Source organism: Salmo salar, chromosome ssa19, assembly GCF_905237065.1.
Source record: "Salmo salar chromosome ssa19, Ssal_v3.1, whole genome shotgun sequence".
In the NCBI taxonomy this organism is placed as follows: Eukaryota; Metazoa; Chordata; class Actinopteri; order Salmoniformes; family Salmonidae; genus Salmo; species Salmo salar.
The window spans coordinates 7,830,046-7,851,255 of NC_059460.1; the positions used below are offsets into that span (position 1 = coordinate 7,830,046).

General features: G+C 46.8%; 1 protein-coding gene across 16 annotated transcripts in view; it reads left to right on the forward strand.

Annotated features, from left to right (window-relative positions):
* Positions 1-21,210, forward strand: part of LOC106578374 (TRAF2 and NCK-interacting protein kinase) — a 64,703-nt gene that overhangs the window by 16,026 nt on the left and 27,467 nt on the right. For 3 of the 16 annotated variants that reach the window (XM_045702028.1, XM_014157099.2, XM_045702024.1), the window contains exons 4-22: positions 42-167; positions 261-371; positions 482-572; positions 697-827; positions 945-999; positions 1,254-1,332; positions 1,401-1,576; positions 1,671-1,737; positions 1,852-2,050; positions 2,280-2,408; positions 3,031-3,117; positions 7,798-7,986; positions 8,346-8,681; positions 9,623-9,787; positions 10,942-11,181; positions 13,166-13,275; positions 13,360-13,475; positions 13,612-13,703; positions 13,868-13,891. In XM_045702028.1, the coding sequence (XP_045557984.1) occupies positions 42-167; positions 261-371; positions 482-572; positions 697-827; positions 945-999; positions 1,254-1,332; positions 1,401-1,576; positions 1,671-1,737; positions 1,852-2,050; positions 2,280-2,408; positions 3,031-3,117; positions 7,798-7,986; positions 8,346-8,681; positions 9,623-9,787; positions 10,942-11,181; positions 13,166-13,275; positions 13,360-13,475; positions 13,612-13,703; positions 13,868-13,891 (2,523 nt within the window). The remainder of the gene's footprint in view (positions 1-41; positions 168-260; positions 372-481; positions 573-696; positions 828-944; positions 1,000-1,253; positions 1,333-1,400; positions 1,577-1,670; positions 1,738-1,851; positions 2,051-2,279; positions 2,409-3,030; positions 3,118-7,797; positions 7,987-8,345; positions 8,682-9,622; positions 9,788-10,941; positions 11,182-13,165; positions 13,276-13,359; positions 13,476-13,611; positions 13,704-13,867; positions 13,892-21,210) is intronic. The other 13 variants (XM_045702021.1, XM_045702026.1, XM_045702023.1 and 10 more) reach the window with 13 other exon arrangements.

The following is a 21,210-nucleotide window of genomic DNA, read 5'->3' on the forward strand; positions in this document are numbered from 1 at the left end:
GTGTGTGTGTGTGTGTGTGTGTGTGTGTGTGTGTGTTCCAGGATGAGGAAGAGGAGATTAAAGCAGAGATCAACATGTTGAAGAAGTACAGCCACCATCGGAACATTGCTACCTATTACGGTGCCTTCGTCAAGAAGAACCCACCTGGTATCGACGACCAGCTATGGGTACGTACGTGTTGGCATGACTGTGAGTTCTGTTCAGTTTGGTGTGTGTTCATCTCTCCGTGTCTCTTTCTGTGTCTCTCTGTCTCTCTGTAGTTGGTGATGGAGTTCTGTGGGGCAGGCTCGGTAACAGATCTGATTAAGAACACCAAGGGGAACTCTCTGAAGGAGGAGTGGACTGCCTACATCTGCAGAGAGATCCTCAGGGTACCACCCTCTATCTACAACTAATGCAATCAACACATTTGGAATGAGACCTAATGAAATAATGTCTTCTAATTACCAGCCTCTCTCTCTCTCTCTCTCTCTATTGCTAGGGTCTGACCCATCTCCACCAACACAAGGTCATCCACAGAGACATCAAGGGTCAGAATGTCCTGCTGACAGAGAACGCAGAGGTCAAATTGGGTGAGACAGGCGTGCAGACAGGCGTGCAGACAGGCGTGCAGACAGGCGTGCAGACAGGCGTGCAGACAGGCGTGCATGCAGACAGCAAACTGTTTAAACGTGTGTGTGTGTGTGTGTGTTCCAGTGGACTTCGGTGTGAGTGCTCAGTTGGACCGTACGGTGGGGAGGAGGAACACGTTTATAGGAACGCCCTATTGGATGGCTCCTGAAGTCATCGCCTGCGACGAAAACCCCGAGGCCACCTACGACTTCAAGGTACCTTAGCACACTTTGTTTCAGGGTTTAGTGTGTTTTCCCTTGTCATCTCCTCCATCCCTCCTAACTTCTCTCTCTCTCTCTCTCTCTCTCTCTCTCTCTCTCTCTCTCTCTCAGAGTGATCTGTGGTCTCTGGGTATTACGGCTATAGAGATGGCAGAAGGAGCACCGCGTAAGTACCAGCGCCAACCACAACACAGGCTGGCACAACACCGTGACATTAGACACTATCAGACGTTGTGTGCGTTGGTTGGAGGTGTTGTGGTTTGTTATTGGGGGTATCTTGAGATGGGTAGTGTGTGTGTGTGTGTGTGTGTGTGTGTGTGTGTGTGTGTGTGTGTGTGTGTGTGTGTGTGTGTGTGTGTGTGTGTGTGTGTGTGTGTGTGTTAAGGCTCTGGTGTTATCCCTTTCTTTTTCTCTCTGCAGCACTGTGTGACATGCACCCAATGAGGGCTCTCTTCCTGATCCCCAGGAACCCTGCCCCCAGACTCAAGTCCAAGAAGTGGTGAGTTACCAAAAACATGCACACACACTCACACAAGCATTCACTATGTTGTCACTGTGTGTGTTCAGGTCTAAGAAGTTCCAGTCATTCATTGAGAGTTGCTTGGTGAAGAGTCATGGTCAGAGACCCAACACAGAACAGCTGTTGAAGCACCCCTTCATCAGAGAGCTGCCCAACGAACGACAGGTCCGCATCCAACTGAAGGACCACATCGACAGAACCAAGAAGAAACGCGGAGAGAGGGGTGAGACACACAACAGAGGGCTCAGATCCCACTGTCTGCCATTGACGTGTGTTTGTAACTGCTTAATGTGTGTGTTTCTAACCGTGTGTTACAGATGAGACAGAGTATGAGTACAGTGGCAGTGAGGAAGAGGAGGAGGAACGGGACATGGGGGAGCCAAGGTAGGGGGCCTGTGTTTTTTTTTCTGTGCTTGTGCATGCGTCTTTGCTTCCAAATGAGATTTACGCTCATCAACCTTCCCTCTCCTATCTCTTCTCTCATTGGTCCTTGTCCAGCTCCATCATCAACATCCCTGGGGAGTCGACGTTGAGGCGGGACTTCCTGCGGCTGCAGCTGGCCAATAAGGAGCGTTCTGAGGCTCTGAGGCGGCAGCAGTTAGAGCAACAGCAGAATGAGGAACACAAACGCCTCCTGTTGGCAGAGCGACAGAAACGCATAGAGGAGCAGAAAGAACAGAGGAGGAGACTGGAGGAGGTAGAGCGCTGTTGGGAAGACCAGCATGATCTATGATGCGCACCTGAACTGTACTCTGCTGCCTCAGATCCTTTCTGTTCACGTTGCATTTTCCAGCACAGCTCAGCTTGATAACATATCTGGTGCCAGCTTTGAAAACCTATATAAAAAGACGCTGACCCTATACCATTCATTCTCTCCCTTTTTTTCTGTCTCTCTCCCTCCCTCCATCTCTCTCTTTCTCCAACAGCAACAGCGTAGGGAGCGTGAGATGAGGAAGCAGCAGGAGAGAGAACAGAGGAGACGCTATGAAGAGATGGAACAACTACGGAGAGATGAGGAGAGGAGGCACGCGGAGAGAGAACAGGTACACACACAGGTAACAAACACTCAGGCGCGCACACACCCACACTCTCTCTCTCTCACACATCAACTAGGATTCACCCCATTCTGCCAGAGCTCTTTTGCAGACCAGATATATACTTAACATAGACCAGTCATGAGGCTGACATTTAGGTTGTTATGAGGCCAGGTGTAATAAGGGTCTGGGTCAAGGATCTGGATGGTTCTGCTTCACTAATGTTCCTCTTTCACTCCATGTAATTCTCACTCTCTAAAACATCTTGTTTTTCAATCTTACACACTCGATTCAATACTAAATACTAAGTCTCTTTTTTTGGTAATGCCGTTCTCTTTTCTTACTGCTCTCTCTCTCACCCTCTCTCTCTCTCTCTTTTCTCCCTCTCTTACCACATCTCCTCTCTTCTATGTTGGTTTTAATCTTTACTTCTGGTTCTTTCTCTCTTTCAACAAATCTCCTTAATCTGTCCGTGTACAACCTCTCACTCTTTCTCTTTGTCCCTCCTCTTTTCTCTCCTTTCTCCTCCTCTCTTTACGTCACTCTATTTCTGCCTCCTCCGACTGCTCTGATGACTCACATGGCTGCTCTCCTACTGCTCTGATTGGCTGATATCCTGGCTGTCTGGCCTGTGATTGGTTAGGAGTATATCCGTAGGCAGCTGGAGGAGGAGCAAAGACAGCTGGAGATTCTACAGCAACAACTACTCCAGGAGCAGGCTCTACTGATGGTAACCTCTCACCCTTGATCTCTCATCCCTGAGTCCTCAGCCTATCACTGCTCACTCAGTGGTGTATCCAGAACATTTTAAATGGGGTGGCCAAGGTGGGGCACAGACCCAGTTTAGGGGGGCCATAACATTTTGAACCTTGATCAATGCGAGGTGGATTTCTTCCAATATAATTAGGATGGTTCAACACCAGTGGAGGCTGCTGCCTTGAAATACTGATGAGGACAGACTGCAAAGCTTGTTTGAAAAACTGTCTAAGACAAATCATTTGAACCTAAAACATTTATTAACGGCATTTATAGTAAAATATTATGGGGAATGGGGTAAGGAAAGTTCGTCTAGGGAGTAGCAGTGCAGGACAGGCTCATCATGGACGGTGATGAAGAAGAGCTCAGCTCTTCCACTTATGACAGGGCCGTGGGCCTCCCTCTAGACATGCCACTTCTTCACTATGGCTATCTAGCTCTCTACTACTCCACATCTCCGTGTAGCCTCCACAACAACCCCATAGCTCTCTACTCCTACTCCACATCTCCGTGTAGCCTCCACAACAACCCCATAGCTCTCTACTACTACTCCACATCTCCGTGTAGCCTCCACAACAACCCCATAGCTCTCTACTACTCCACATCTCCGTGTAGCCTCCACAACAACCCCATAGCTCTCTACTACTCCACATCTCCGTGTAGCCTCCACAACAACCCCATAGCTCTCTACTACTCCACATCTCCGTGTAGCCTCCACAACAACCCCATAGCTCTCTACTCCTACTCCACATCTCCGTGTAGCCTCCACAACAACCCCATAGCTCTCTACTACTACTCCACATCTCCGTGTAGCCTCCACAACAACCCCATAGCTCTCTACTACTCCACATCTCCGTGTAGCCTCCACAACAACCCCATAGCTCTCTACTACTCCACATCTCCGTGTAGCCTCCACAACAACCCCATAGCTCTCTACTACTCCACATCTCCGTGTAGCCTCCACAACAACCCCATAGCTCTCTACTCCTACTCCACATCTCCGTGTAGCCTCCACAACAACCCCATAGCTCTCTACTACTCCACATCTCCGTGTAGCCTCCACAACAACCCCATAGCTCTCTACTCCTACTCCACATCTCCGTGTAGCCTCCACAACAACCCCATAGCTCTCTACTCCTACTCCACATCTCCGTGTAGCCTCCACAACAACCCCATAGCTCTCTACTACTCCACATCTCCGTGTAGCCTCCACAACAACCCCATAGCTCTCTACTACTCCACATCTCCGTGTAGCCTCCACAACAACCCCATAGCTCTCTACTACTCCACATCTCCGTGTAGCCTCCACAACAACCCCATAGCTCTCTACTCCTACTCCACATCTCCGTGTAGCCTCCACAACAACCCCATAGCTCTCTACTACTCCACATCTCCGTGTAGCCTCCACAACAACCCCATAGCTCTCTACTCCTACTCCACATCTCCGTGTAGCCTCCACAACAACCCCATAGCTCTCTACTCCTACTCCACATCTCCGTGTAGCCTCCACAACAACCCCATAGCTCTCTACTCCTACTCCACATCTCCGTGTAGCCTCCACAACAACCCCATAGCTCTCTACTACTCCACATCTCCGTGTAGCCTCCACAACAACCCCATAGCTCTCTACTCCTACTCCACATCTCCGTGTAGCCTCCACAACAACCCCATAGCTCTCTACTCCTACTCCACATCTCCGTGTAGCCTCCACAACAACCCCATAGCTCTCTACTACTCCACATCTCCGTGTAGCCTCCACAACAACCCCATAGCTCTCTACTACTCCACATCTCCGTGTAGCCTCCACAACAACCCCATAGCTCTCTACTACTCCACATCTCCGTGTAGCCTCCACAACAACCCCATAGCTCTCTACTCCTACTCCACATCTCCGTGTAGCCTCCACAACAACCCCATAGCTCTCTACTACTCCACATCTCCGTGTAGCCTCCACAACAACCCCATAGCTCTCTACTCCTACTCCACATCTCCGTGTAGCCTCCACAACAACCCCATAGCTCTCTACTCCTACTCCACATCTCCGTGTAGCCTCCACAACAACCCCATAGCTCTCTACTCCTACTCCACATCTCCGTGTAGCCTCCACAACAACCCCATAGCTCTCTACTACTACTCCACATCTCCGTGTAGCCTCCACAACAACCCCATAGCTCTCTACTACTCCACATCTCCGTGTAGCCTCCACAACAACCCCATAGCTCTCTACTACTCCACATCTCCGTGTAGCCTCCACAACAACCCCATAGCTCTCTACTACTCCACATCTCCGTGTAGCCTCCACAACAACCCCATAGCTCTCTACTCCTACTCCACATCTCCGTGTAGCCTCCACAACAACCCCATAGCTCTCTACTACTACTCCACATCTCCGTGTAGCCTCCACAACAACCCCATAGCTCTCTACTACTCCACATCTCCGTGTAGCCTCCACAACAACCCCATAGCTCTCTACTACTCCACATCTCCGTGTAGCCTCCACAACAACCCCATAGCTCTCTACTACTCCACATCTCCGTGTAGCCTCCACAACAACCCCCATAGCTCTCTACTCCTACTCCACATCTCCGTGTAGCCTCCACAACAACCCCATAGCTCTCTACTACTCCACATCTCCGTGTAGCCTCCACAACAACCCCATAGCTCTCTACTCCTACTCCACATCTCCGTGTAGCCTCCACAACAACCCCATAGCTCTCTACTCCTACTCCACATCTCCGTGTAGCCTCCACAACAACCCCATAGCTCTCTACTACTCCACATCTCCGTGTAGCCTCCACAACAACCCCATAGCTCTCTACTACTCCACATCTCCGTGTAGCCTCCACAACAACCCCATAGCTCTCTACTACTCCACATCTCCGTGTAGCCTCCACAACAACCCCATAGCTCTCTACTCCTACTCCACATCTCCGTGTAGCCTCCACAACAACCCCATAGCTCTCTACTCCTACTCCACATCTCCGTGTAGCCTCCACAACAACCCCATAGCTCTCTCACTACTCCACATCTCCGTGTAGCCTCCACAACAACCCCATAGCTCTCTACTCCTACTCCACATCTCCGTGTAGCCTCCACAACAACCCCATAGCTCTCTACTCCTACTCCACATCTCCGTGTAGCCTCCACAACAACCCCATAGCTCTCTACTACTCCACATCTCCGTGTAGCCTCCACAACAACCCCATAGCTCTCTACTCCTACTCCACATCTCCGTGTAGCCTCCACAACAACCCCATAGCTCTCTACTCCTACTCCACATCTCCGTGTAGCCTCCACAACAACCCCATAGCTCTCTACTCCTACTCCACATCTCCGTGTAGCCTCCACAACAACCCCATAGCTCTCTACTCCTACTCCACATCTCCGTGTAGCCTCCACAACAACCCCATAGCTCTCTACTACTCCACATCTCCGTGTAGCCTCCACAACAACCCCATAGCTCTCTACTACTCCACATCTCCGTGTAGCCTCCACAACAACCCCATAGCTCTCTACTCCTACTCCACATCTCCGTGTAGCCTCCACAACAACCCCATAGCTCTCTACTACCTCACATCTCCGTGTAGCCTCCACAACAACCCCATAGCTCTCTACTCCTACTCCACATCTCCGTGTAGCCTCCACAACAACCCCATAGCTCTCTACTCCTACTCCACATCTCCGTGTAGCCTCCACAACAACCCCATAGCTCTCTACTCCTACTCCACATCTCCGTGTAGCCTCCACAACAACCCCATAGCTCTCTACTCCTACTCCACATCTCCGTGTAGCCTCCACAACAACCCCATAGCTCTCTACTCCTACTCCACATCTCCGTGTAGCCTCCACAACAACCCCATAGCTCTCTACTCCTACTCCACATCTCCGTGTAGCCTCCACAACAACCCCATAGCTCTCTACTCCTACTCCACATCTCCGTGTAGCCTCCACAACAACCCCATAGCTCTCTACTCCTACTCCACATCTCCGTGTAGCCTCCACAACAACCCCATAGCTCTCTACTCCTACTCCACATCTCCGTGTAGCCTCCACAACAACCCCATAGCTCTCTACTCCTACTCCACATCTCCGTGTAGCCTCCACAACAACCCCATAGCTCTCTACTCCTACTCCACATCTCCGTGTAGCCTCCACAACAACCCCATAGCTCTCTACTCCTACTCCACATCTCCGTGTAGCCTCCACAACAACCCCATAGCTCTCTACTCCTACTCCACATCTCCGTGTAGCCTCCACAACAACCCCATAGCTCTCTACTCCTACTCCACATCTCCGTGTAGCCTCCACAACAACCCCATAGCTCTCTACTCCTACTCCACATCTCCGTGTAGCCTCCACAACAACCCCATAGCTCTCTACTCCTACTCCACATCTCCGTGTAGCCTCCACAACAACCCCATAGCTCTCTACTCCTACTCCACATCTCCGTGTAGCCTCCACAACAACCCCATAGCTCTCTACTCCTACTCCACATCTCCGTGTAGCCTCCACAACAACCCCATAGCTCTCTACTCCTACTCCACATCTCCGTGTAGCCTCCACAACAACCCCATAGCTCTCTTGTGGCGCCAGCATATACATTGTGTCGTTGCGTTCCTCTCCTTGTAAACCGTGTGTGTGTGTGTATCTACAGGAGTACAAGCGTAAGCAGATGGAGGAGCAGCGGCAGGCTGAGCGTCTCCAGAGACAGCTGCAGCAGGAGAGAGCCTACCTGGTGTCCTTACAGCAGCAGCAGCAGGAGCCACGGCCACAAGACAACAAACAGCTGTACCACTACAAAGACACAGCCCCCAATAACGACAAACCTGCCTGGGCCAAGGAGGTACTGTTGATACACACAGCACTTGTGCACGGGTTCAGTTCATGTGGTTGCACCAGCAGTGTAGTTTGCAACATTGACATCGTCTCCTACGATGATCTCTCTTTCTCGCTTCCAAAAGCAGGATTGATGTTTTCTGAAGAATCGGAGCCCTGTAGCATTGCTATGTCTGAACGTTAAGATATCTGACAACGTCTCTCTCTTACTCAGACACACAGCGTCTCCGTCATGGACAGATCCTCTACTGGTTTATGTGTTTGAAAAGTCTTCTTCGGGTTCTGCCATGGTAATGTGTGTGTGAACTGACAGTATGTCCACCTGTATGTGTGTGTGATGTTCTGTATGGCGCCCCCTGTCTCTAGGTGATGCGTCGAGCCCAGAGTAACTCCCCTCGTATACCTCCCAAGAAGCACCACTCCTTTAACCTGCCTGGAGACACCAGCCTATCACACCTCCTCCTGCTCCCTGGTTACAAACCCCGCTCCCGCCCCCCCTCCTACCCTGCCCAATCAAGTCACTCCAAGGAGAGGCTCCTCCAATTTGAAGGCAATAATGTGACTGTTCCGTGTATACGTGTGTCCTGCGCCTCTGATCCTGCCCCTGACTTCCCTTATCCAATCCTGCATCATCCTGAGGCCAGAAGGAGGAGCCCTGAGGGAAGAGTCCAGGAGTCTAGGGGGAGGAGTCCAGGTCGACTGGTCAGTCAGGGAGACATACCCACTTCCTGTTTGTCTAACACACTTCCTCCCCCTCTCTCTCTCCAGAGGTGGACTAACATTACTCGACTGGTGTGTCTGGGGAAGCTCTCTCTTTTCCTTCCCTCCTTCTTTTCCTTCCCTCCTTTCTTCTGGACGTGACTTTCCTGTCCCTATTAACAATTTTCTCTTCCCTTGCACCAGGAGATGGACTCCTGAAAAAACCTTGCCTGGAATGTTCTATGTTCTAGAATGGTGGCTGGTGTTTTCTAGAACAACTTTTTTACCTCTATGTTCTGGAATGGTGCCTGGCATCTTTTAGAATGGTCATAGATGTACTTTCAGAGACTAACAGACTTGTCATTTCTAGATTATCGTCTGTAACTGTGCTATGAACCCCTTCCTCCCATCTCGCTCTTCCTCTAGTCTTTACACCCGACTGATCGGTCTCCTTCAGAATCTCAGCTCTTCAAACGGAATGTTTTAGTCTGCTTCATGTTCAGGCACCAGGCTTCTCCCAGGGACACACTGCAGCTCCTGATTTAGCCTGATCCAGGCCACACGCCACCAGGCTTGCCCCCTTGTGGCCACACACCACCAGGCTTGCCCCCCAGTGGCCACTGTGGGCTGATGTAGGCCAGCCGTGGCTATATCTGTCTCAACACACATGGGTGTATCTGCTTCCCTATGGACACACATACACCGGCACACACACACACACACACATACACCGGCACGTACACACACACATGCACACTGTAGTCAAGTTTGTCTCTGGGCTTGTCCTCCATGGTAACGGCTCTGAGGGAAACTGGAGGTTTGACACACGTCACACAAGACACACAAACATACATTGATAAATCTGTCACTGACGGCCAATATAAATGATTGTGCTCTAACTTTGTGTGCGCTTGTATGTGCGGGTGTGTGTGTGTGTGTGGCAGGTGGAAGAGCGTTCCAAGCTGAACAGACAGAGTTCTCCAGCGCTGCAACATAAAGTGTCCAACCGTATCTCTGATCCATCCCTGCCCCCCCGCTCAGAGTCGTTCAGCAGCGGGGGCATACAGCAGGCCCGAACACCCCCCATGCACCGCCCCGTAGAACCACAGGTGTGTGTGTGTGGGGGAGTGGGCGTGTGTGGGTGCATGTGTACAGTATATGTAGGTGCACGTTTACCCTTTATGATGTTTGTTTCTCCTCCTTTCATTTTTCCTTTCCCTCCCCCTCTACTTTCCTTACCTCCTTCCCCTCTCCCCTCCCCCTCAACTTTCCTTACCTCCTTCCCCTCTCCCCTCCCCCTCTACTTTCCTCACCTTCTTCCCCTCTACCCTCCCCCTCTACTTTCCTTACCTCCTTCCCCTCTCCCCTCCCCCTCTACTTTCCTCACCTCCTTCCCCTCCCCTCTACTTTCCTCACCTCCTTCCCCTCCCCCTCTACTTTCCTCCCCTCCTTCCCCTCTCCCCTCCCCCTCTACATTCCTTACCTCCTTCCCCTCTACTTTCCTCACCTCCTTCCCCTCCCCCCCTCTACTTTCCTTACCTCCTTCCCCTCTCCCCCTCTACTTTCCTCACCTCCTTCCCCTCTCCCCTCCCCCTCTACTTTCCTCACCTCTTTCCCCTCTCCCCTCCCCCTCTACTTTCCTCCTCTCTTTCCCCTCTCCCCTCCCCCTCTACTTTACTTACCTCCTTCCCCTCTCCCCTCCCCCCAATACTTACCTCCTTCCCCTCTCCTCTCCCCCTCTACTTTCCTCACCTCCTTCCCCTCTCCTCCGGCTCCTCCTCTTTTCCTCCTCTACACCTGCTCCTCTATCTGCCTGGTCCTGATGTATGATCCTGCTCCTCTATCTGCCTGGTCCTGATGTATGATCCTGCTCCTCTATCTGCCTGGTGCTGATGTATGATCCTGCTCCTCTACCTGCCTGGTGCTGATGTATGATCCTGCTCCTCTACCTGCCTGGTGCTGATGTATGATCCTGCTCCTCTACCTGCCTGGTGCTGATGTATGATCCTGCTCCTCTACCTGCCTGGTGCTGATGTATGATCCTGCTCCTCTACCTACCTGGTGCTGATGTATGATCCTGCTCCTCTACCTGCCTGGTGCTGATGTATGATCCTGCTCCTCTACCTACCTGGTGCTGATGTATGATCCTGCTCCTCTACTGCCTGGTGCTGATGTATGATCCTGCTCCTCTACCTGCCTGGTGCTGATCTATGATCCTGCTCCTCTGGTCTTTTATGGTCTGGTCCTGGTCTGGTCTTGTCAGATGGCCCACCTGGTGCAGGTGAAGTCCCATGGTCTGTCTGGGTCCCAGTCTCTCCACGACCCTTCAGGGGTCACAGGCCTGTCCCCCTCCCCATCCTCCGGCCGCCCCCCCATGCCCCGCCAGAACTCTGACCCTACCTCAGACACCCCTCCTTCTATACCTCTCCCCCGCCTCGCTCCCCCCCTTGACAAACTGGACCGCAGCTCCTGGCTACGAACGGACCTAGACCTACCTCCTAAGGTCTGCATGACAATGTCTGTTTGTCTGTGGCTGGAATGCAATGCCTCAGAACTTTTGGGGCCCCTTACGATTGTTAGGACATCTACTTTGTGCATGACACAAGTAATTTTTCCAACAATTGTTTAGACAGATTATTTCACTTTTCACTGTATCACAATTCCAGTGGGTCAGAAGTTTACATACACTAAGTCAACTGTGCCTTTAAACAGCTCGGAAAATTCCAGAAAATGATGTCATAGCTTTAGAAGCTTCTGATAGGCTAATTGACATAATTTGAGTCAATTGGAGGTGTTCCTGTGGATGTATTTCAAGGCCTACCTTCAAACTCAGTGCCTCTTTGCTTGACATCATGGGAAAATCTAAAGAAATCAGCCAAGACCTCAGAAAAAAAAATTGTAGACCTCCACAAGTCTGGTTCATCCTTGGAAGCAATTTCCAAATGGCTGAAGGTATCACGTTCATCTGTACAAACAATAGTATGCAAGTATTTAACACCATGGGACCACGCAGCCATCATACCGCTCAGGAAGGAGACGCGTTCTGTCTCCTAGAGATGAACGTACTTTGGTGTGAAAAGTGCAAATCAATCCCAGAACAACAGCGAAGGGCCTTGTGAAGATGCTGGAGGAAACGGGTACAAAAGTATCTATATCCACAGTAAAACGAGTCCTATATCGACGTAACCTGAAAGGCCTCTCAGCAAGGAAGAAGCCACTGCTCCAATACCGCCATAAAAAAGCCAGACTACGGTTTGCAACTGCACATGGGGACAAAGATCATACTTTTTGGAGAAATGTCCTCTGGTCTGATGAAACAAAAATAGAACTGTTTGGCCATAATGACCATCGTTATATTTGAAGGAAAAAGTGGGAGGCTTGCAAGCCGAGGAACACCATCCCTACCGTGAAGTACGGGGGTGGCAGCATCATGTTGTGGGGGTGCTTTGCTGCAAGTGCTTTGGTGCACTTCACAAAATAGATGGCATCATGAGGGAGTAGAATTATATGGATATATTGAAGCAACATTTCAAGACATCAGTCAGGAAGTTAGAGCTTGGTTGCAAATGGACAATGACCCCAAGCATACTTCCAAATTTGTGGCAAAATGGCTTAAGGACAACAAAGTCATGGTATTGGAGTGGCCATCACAAAGCCCTGACCTCAATCCCATAGAACATTTGTGGGCAGAACTGAAAAAGCGTGTGCAAGCAAGCAGGCCAACAAACCTGACTCAGTTACACCAGCTCTGTCAGGAGGAATGGGCCAACATTCACCCAACTTATTGTGGGAAGCTTGTGGAAGGCTACCTGATACGCTTTACCCCAAGTTAAACAACTTAAGGCAATGCTACCAAATACTATTTGAGTGTATGTAAACTTCTGACCCACTGGGAATGTGATGAAAGATATGAAAAGCTGAAATAAATCATTCTCTCTACTATTATTCTGACATTTCACATTCTTCAAATAAAGTGGTGATCCTAACTGACCTAAGACAGGGAATTTTTACTCTGATTAAATGTCAGGAATTGTGAAAAACTGAGTTTAAATGTATTTGGCTAAGGTGTATGTAAACTTCTGACTTCAACTGTACATACAGTTTAGCAAACTTAGTGTGCGATTGAGAATACAGTATATGATCTACTCAGACACTCTGTGTCCCACTTAGACCTTTTCTAACTGATTTTTATTGGTTGTCTCTGTGTGTGTTTAAAAAAAAAAAAATTACTATCGTTGTGGGGACTAGAAGTCCTCACAAGGATAGTAAAACAAGTAAAATTCAGACAAATTTTGCCGGTCCCCACAAGAAAAAGGCTATTTCAGGATTAGAATTAGGGTTAGGGGTTAGAGAAAATAGGGTTTTGAAGGAGAATCAATTGTTTGGTCCTCACAAGGATAGTAAAACAAATGTGTGTGTGTGTGTGTGTGTGTGTGTGTGTGTGTGTGTGTGTGTGTGTGTGTGTGTGTGTGTGTGTGTGTGTGTAGGTGCCCCAGAGGACCACGTCTATCTCTCCAGCCCTGGTCAGGAAGAACTCTCCTGGGAACGGACCTGGGGGCCTTGCTCCTAAAGCTGGAGCACACCTGATACGGGCCAGGTACACAGACATATATACTATACACACACTCCATGTTCCTTTGTGAATCAGGCAGTTTAATGTTGTTTGTGTGTGTTGCTGTAGTAACCCAGACCTGCGGAGGACTGATGTCCCAATGGAAACTCCCCTGAAGAGGAAGAGCAGTGGCAGCTCCTCCAGCTCCTCTACCCCTTCCTCCAAGGGGGGCAGCAACGAAAGAGGTACACACACACACACACCACCACACACAGATTCCCATGTGTGTTACTATAAATATTTCAACCCTTAACACTATACAGTCAGAGAGAAGATGTGATTTGTTGACTATTTAGTGAGCAGAATGTGATCGGTTGACAGGTGCAAATCAAGCGGAGGGTTCTGGGGCACCGGCCCAGGAGACCAAAGAAGAAAACAGAGATGTGACGCTGACACGACCTAGCAGGCCCGCGGTAAGTGCAGACACACAGAGAAAAAACACAACCCATTCTCTTCTCTGAACTAACCAATACGTGTCTCATCTCTCTCATCTTCTCTCGTCTCTGTCCCTCCCACATTCCTTTTTTATTCTCTCCCTCCTCTTTCCTCTCTCTGCATTTCTCTCCAACCTCTTTAGAGCTATAAGAGAGCTGTAGATGAGGTTAGTGGCATTTCTCCTCACCCTTTCTCCATCTCTCTCACCCATTCACTTCCTAGCTCTTTCACTCATTCACTCACTCAGGTATTTACTCACTCTCCACCCCCCCATCTAGGGCTGTTGCGGTGACCGTATTACCACCATACCGGCAGTCATGAGTCATGACTGCAGTAAAATTGAGTCACGGTAATCTCCTCTTTTGCACTCAGGACATGCGTTGTTAGTACCCAACTCACTAATGACCGTCAGGTCCTAATGGTCCGGTCGCAGTGCTTGAGGCGTCACTACAGACCTGGGTTCGATCCCAGACTGTGTCACAACCGGCCGTGACCGGAAGTCCCATAGGGCGGCGCACAATTGGCCCAGTGACGTCTGGGCTAGGGGAGGGTTTGGCCGTGGGGGGCTTTACTTGGCTCATCGCGTTCTAGCGACTCCTTGTGACGGGGCGGGCGCCTGCAGGCTGACTTCGGTCGTCAGTTGAACAGCACATTGTTGCAGCGGGCTTCCGGGTTAAGCGGGCTGGTGTTAAGAAGCACTGTTTGGTGGGTCATGTATCGGAGGACGGATGACTCGACCTTCGCCTTTCCCAAACCCATTGGGGAGTTGCAGCGATGAGACAAGATCGTAATTCGATCGCAATTGGATATCACGAAATTGTTGAGAAAAAGGGGGTAAGAAATATACATACATACATACATACATACATACATACATACATACATACATACATACATACATACATACAGTACCAATCAAAAGTTTGGACACCTACTCATTCCAGGGTTTTTCTTTATTTTTACTATTTTCTACATTGTAGAATAGTAGTGAAGACGTCAAAACTATGAAATAACACATATGGAATCATGTAGTAACCAAAAAAGTGTTAAACAAATTAAAATATATTTGAGATTCTTCAAATAGCCACCCTTTGCCTTGATGACAGCTTTGCACACTCTTGGCATTCTCTCAACCAGCTTCATGAGGTAGTCACCTGGAATGCATTTCAATTAACAGGTGTGCCTTCTTAAAAGTTAATTTGTGGAATTTCTTTCCTTAATGCGTTTGAGCCAATCAGTTGTGTTGTGACAAGGTAGGGTTGGTATACAGAAGATAGCCCTATTGCACTTGCAAAAACCATCAAGTGCTATGATGAAACTGGCTCTCATGAGGACCATCACAGGAATGGAAGTCCCAGAGTTACTTCTGCTGCAGAGGGTAAGTTCATTAGAGTTACCAGACTCAGAAATTGCAGCCCAAATAAATGCTTCACAGAGTTCAAGTTCAGACACATCTCAACAATCAACTGTTCAGAGGAGACTGTGTGAATCAGACCTTCATGGTCGAATTTCTGCAAAGAAACCACTACTGAAGGACACCAATAAGAAGAAGAGACTTGCTTGTGCCAAGAAACACGAGCAATGGACATTAGACCGGTGGAAATCTGTCCTTTGGTCTGATGAGTCCAAATTGGAGATTTTTGGTTCCAACCGTTGTGTCTTTGTGAGATGCAGAGTAGGTGAACAGATGATCTCAGCATTTGTGTTTCCCACCGTGAAGCATGGAGGAGGAGGTGTGATGGTGTGCTTTGCTGGTAACACTCTCAGTGATTTTATTTAGAATTCAAGGCACACTTAAACAACATGGCTACTACAGCATTATGCACCGATATACCATCCCTTCTGATTTGCGCTTAGTGGGACTATAATTTGTTTTTGAACAGGACAATGACCCAACACACCTCCAGGCTGTGTAAGGGCTATTTTACCAAGAAGGAGAGTGATGGAGTGCTGCATCAGATGACCTGGCCTCCGCCATCACCCGACCTCAACCTAATTGAGATGGTTTGGGATGAGTTGGACTGGAAAAGCAGCCAACAAGTGATCAGCATATGTTGAAACTCATTCAAGACTGTTGGAAAATCATTCCAGTTGTAGCTGGTTGAGATGATGCCAAGCGTGTGTAAAGTTGTCATCATGTCAACTTTGAAGAATCTCAAATATAAAATATATTTTGATTTGTTTAACACTTTTTTGGTTACTACATGATTCCATATGTGTTATTTCATAGTTGTGATGTCTTCACTATTATTCTACAATGTAGAAAATAGTAAAAATAAAGAAAAACCCTTGAATGAGTAGGTGTGTCCAAACATTTGACTGGTACTGTACATAAAAAAAACCTCTCCTACTGTGATTGATCAATCTGAATAAATGACTTCAAACTGGTTGAAACTGAGTGAAAAACATGGTCTTTGTGGATGTTGTTTAAAAGCATAACAACGAAATGGACAGCGCTTTCAAAGGTGATGATTAATTCAAAACACCCATACGCATATTAGAGCTGATGCATAGGCCTATATGTGAGCCCAAGCCCATTAAAATGATGATTGTTCCATTATACAAGACATAGTCTTACAAGACATAGCCCCTGTCTGTCTGTGTGGTGCGAGTGTTTGTCTATCGCTCTGTATGTAGCCAGTTGATTTGATAACCTTCTTGTGGTTTGACAGAAATACTTTCCCCAAAACCTTCTCAATTAAAGGTTAACTGTAAAGTAGGCTTAATTGGCAGGAGTATATCATAATTATATAATTTGTATATTATATGTTATTTGCAGACTTTACCATGAAATGAGCAGCAGCAGTACAGAACCATCACTAGACCAGCACATTAGATGGCACATTCCTCACTCGCTAGATGTGCAATTAAAGAGGAATTACACTCAATCTAAATCTGTTATTTCAGACCCCCAATAAATTGTCTTCTGATGTGATTCAAGCGCTGTTATGGACTCAGAACATCCAATTTCGTTGTTTCTCTGTGAGCAATTGTAATTTTGAGAGTAAAATAAAAATCTAAAACCAGGAAAATTAAAACCGAAAACATAATTTGGGAAAATATGACAGAGATTATATAGGGCCCCCCCTTAGAGTTGTTTATTAACCAATATTTTACCAGGTGTATTGACAGAAAACAGTGTACAAGACAAAGTAGTGCACTAAGGAGCTGAGGAAGATTTGCAGGGGAGAAGAGTGTGCCTATTTGAAAGCTAGAAAACAATAAGTAGCTCGCGACATGTTTAATTTTTTAAAAGTAGCTCTCGTGCTAGAAAAGGTTGGAGAACCCTGGTCTATCGCATATTACGCACGGCAGAAAAACATTGAAAAAATTGCTGAATTAAGTTGTCTTTGGTGCATAATTGGTCTAGCTTATACTCATAAATTGAACATATTCTAGTTATCGCCTTTCAGTGTGGAATCTATTAGTGTGCTTACTGGATGGACTGGTTACCTTGTGCTATGCTCCAAACTTTATATCCATGAGTCTGGGAGAGAACGTATAGGCCTAGGCAATGCTTTTAGTTCATTGATTGTACAGGGCAGCTTACAGAATGTTAGCCTATAGTCAATATGTATTTCATTTTAAATAGCCTAGTAATAAGGTATTTTCATAATAGATTGACCCATTACCTTTTAACTACGGAATATCTCACCGTGCGTTTCCATCTCCTTCCCTCTCACCTTCATTCTGTTCTCGAGTGTGCAGAGAGAGGAGCTGTTAACAGTTTAATAAAATATTTTTTGTGAAAACATGCTACTATTGATGTTCCCCAACATATTTCACGTGGTTTCCCAAAATAAGCACTAGATGGCTGCAGGAACAGGGTTGGAGAGCCCATGGCATACAGAGCACTAGATGGCTGCAGGAACAGGGTTGGAGAGCCCATGCCATACAGAGCACTAGATGGCTGCAGGAACAGGGTTGGAGAGCCCATGCCATACAGAGCACTAGATGGCTGCAGGAACAGGGTTGGAGAGCCCATGCCATACAGAGCACTAGATGGCTGCAGGAACAGGGTTGAAGAGCCCATGCCATATAGAGCACTAGATCAAATTTATTTATAAAGCCCTTCTTACATCAGCTGATATCTCAAAGTGCTGTACAGAAACCCAGCCTAAAACCCCAAACAGCAAGCAATGCAGGTGTAGAAGCACAGTGGCTAGGAAAAACTCCCTAGAAAGGCCAGAACCTAGGAAGAAACCTAGAGACGAACCAGGCTATGAGGGGTGGCCAGTCCTCTTCTGGCTGTGCCGGGTGGAGATTATAACAGCACATGGCCAAGATGTTCATAGATGACCAGCAGGGTCAGATAATAGTAATCACAGTGGTTGTCGAGAGTGCAACAGGTCAGCACCTCAGGAGTAAAGGTCAGTTGGATTTTCGTAGCCGATAACCCTAGATAGCTGCAGGAACAGGGTTGGAGAGCCCATGGCATACAGTTTGGGAGGAATATCACTTGTCGCCCAGCGAGAGGCTGCATGGTCCTCCAACAGTGGTTGATGCCTGGAGTGAAATAACCAGAATAGCCTGCATGATTGAAAAACGAACAGGCCATAAAATCGGCCTCCATTTGCTATTCGAGTGCATACTGCTGTCGTCTTTTTGCCCCCTGTCCTTGTTCCTGCCCATTTCATAATGGGCCATTCTAAATCGAAACCAATTTTACATATTAGTAAAGACAATATTTAATTGAGAATAGTCTGATGGGTGAAAATATGATCACTTGGTGAGAGAACAGCGTGAGCAGCCGGAGGCAAAGAATGGAAGGCAAGCTTTTTTTTGTGACTTTCTCAAATCATCAATAGCCAGACGCATCATGCAGCCCATATGTATTTTGATTTCTAAGATATTCTAAGGTTTGTATCATTCACAAATAAAGTTGGCAAATAAGTCTATATAACGTATAGGACCTGTTTCAAATTATCACTTATACGCTCAACAAAGCCACTTCATATGCACACTCGCTCCGGAATGGGAAATTATACTTTCTATTTTATTCAGCTAAGTTATTATATTACTTACTATAAAATCATATAATATATAATAATGGCACAGGACTTATAAGCATATCTTGTCAGCTAAATGAACAAGTCTACAGCCTATGGCATAACGCACAGCCAGATAACATACAGTAGACCAACTCATATTCTGTTCTTCTGAAATACACTGAACAAAAATAGAAACGCAACATGTAAAAGTGTTGGTCTGATGTTTCATGAGCTGAAATAAAAGATTCCCGAAATTGTCCATGTTGACCCCCCCCCCCTTTGTTTAGGGACACATTATTCAATTTCTGTTAGTCACATGTCTGTGGAACTTGTTCAGTTTATGTCTCAGTTGTTGAATCTTATGTTCATACAAATATTTACCCCATGTTAAGTTTGCTGAAAATAAACGCAGTTGACAGTGAGAGGATGTTTCTTTTTTTGCTGAGTTTATCTGTATTCCCAGTCAAGGTGCACCTGTGTAATGATCGTGCTGTTTAATCAGCTTCTTGATATGCATCACCTGTCAGGTGGATGGATTATCTTGGCAAAGGAGAAATGCTCACTAATAGGGATATAAACAAATTTGTGCATTTATTAGACTTTTCTTTTAATGTAGATGTTCCAAAGGCACACATCGGCGGCTTGTATGCGTGAAGGAATGGAAATGCTAAACATGTTTTTTAAATAACGGTCAATTAACGTAAGACTGGCAGTCTTTTGCATGACAAACGGCTGACAAAATGTCATAACCGCCACAGCCTTATCTCTCTCTCTCTCTCTCTCTCTCAAAATCTTTCTCTTAGAGTACAAAGGTTTGTGTATCCCTGCAGTAGTTATAGCTTCATTCTTACATCTCTCTCTCTCTCCCCTTTTCTCTCTCTTATTGCCTCTCTTTCTCACTCTCTCTCTTTCTATATTTTCTCTCCCCCTCTATCATCCAGGAGGAGTTGGTAAGATATCTATTGATCCCCATGTGCACGCTCATATCCACACTGTCCCCTCTTTTCACATGCACGCCCAGGGCCGGATTAAGAAATCATAGGCCCCGAGGCTTATTTTTTTTTTTTTATAGCCCCCCCCCTTTACCCCTTCCCGGCACACAAATCATTTGGTGTAAACAAGTCTGTGCACCAAGATGCAATTCGATGCGTGGTAAATTTACTGTTGAAGAGTAATACCCTTTATAAATAAAGCCATACTAACGTTTGCCATGTGGCATAGGCTATTAATTGAGCAGAGGTGTTTTTAGGATTTCCTAACGAGATTACAGAAGACATTGACTGAACATTTTTTAATACCACACAAATGACAGAAATGAGTGGCTACTCTGACACTGACAAACTGAGATCAATCTGGTCTTTAATTTAAACAAACAATAGCCCAGGTCAATGAAGTGACACAGATTGTACAATATTAGGAGGCAATATACATTACCAGTCAAAAGTTTGGGCACACCTACTCATTCAAGGGTTTTTCTTAATTTTTACTATTTTCTACATTGTAGAATAATAGTGAAGACATCAAAACTATGAAATAACACATATGGAATCGGGTAGTAACCAAAAAAGTGTTAAACAAATCAAAATATATTTTATATTTGAGATTCTTCAAATTAGCCACCCTTTGCCTTGATGACAGCTTTGCATACTCTTGGCATTCTCTCAACCAGCTTCATGAGGTAGTCACCTGGAATGCATTTCAATTAACAGGTGTGCTTTGTTAAAAGTGAATTTGTGGAATTTCTTTTCTTAACCTTTCTGGCGCAGGCGTTCCGCTAGCGAACCACCTCGACAACATCCGGTGAAATTGCAGTGCGCCAAATTCAAAATACAGAAATAGTCATAATAAACATTCATAAAAAAATACAAGTGTTATACATTGGCTTAAAGATTAACTTCTTGTTAGTCCAGCCGCTTTCTCAGATTTCAAAAAGGCTTTATGGCGAAAGCATACCAGGCGATTATCTGGGGACAGCGCCCCGCTTACAAAAGCATACAAACATTTTACAACCAAGTAAAGGAATTACAAAAGTCAGAAATAGCAATAAAATTAATCACTTAGCTTTAAAGATCTTCACATGGTTGCAGTCACGAGTCCCAGCTACACAATAAATGTTCATTTTGTTCGATAAAGTCCCTCTTTATATCCCAAAAACTCTGTTTTGTTGGCGCGTTTTGTTCAGTAATCCACTGGCTCAAAGGCGGTCAAAACATGCAGACGAATACATCCTAATAATACCGGTAAAGTTCATTGAAACATGTCAAACGATGTTTATAATTATTCCTCAGGTTGTCAATTGTCTAAATAAACGATAATATTTCAACCGGACAATGGCGTATTCAATAGAAAGGAAAAACAACAAGGGCGTGCACTCGGTCACGCGCACAAACCAGCACTGCATGATTCTACTGTCCACTGACAGAAAGGTCTCATTCTTCTTCATTTTTCAGAAAACAAGCCTGAAACAATGTCTAAAGACTGTTGACATCTAGTG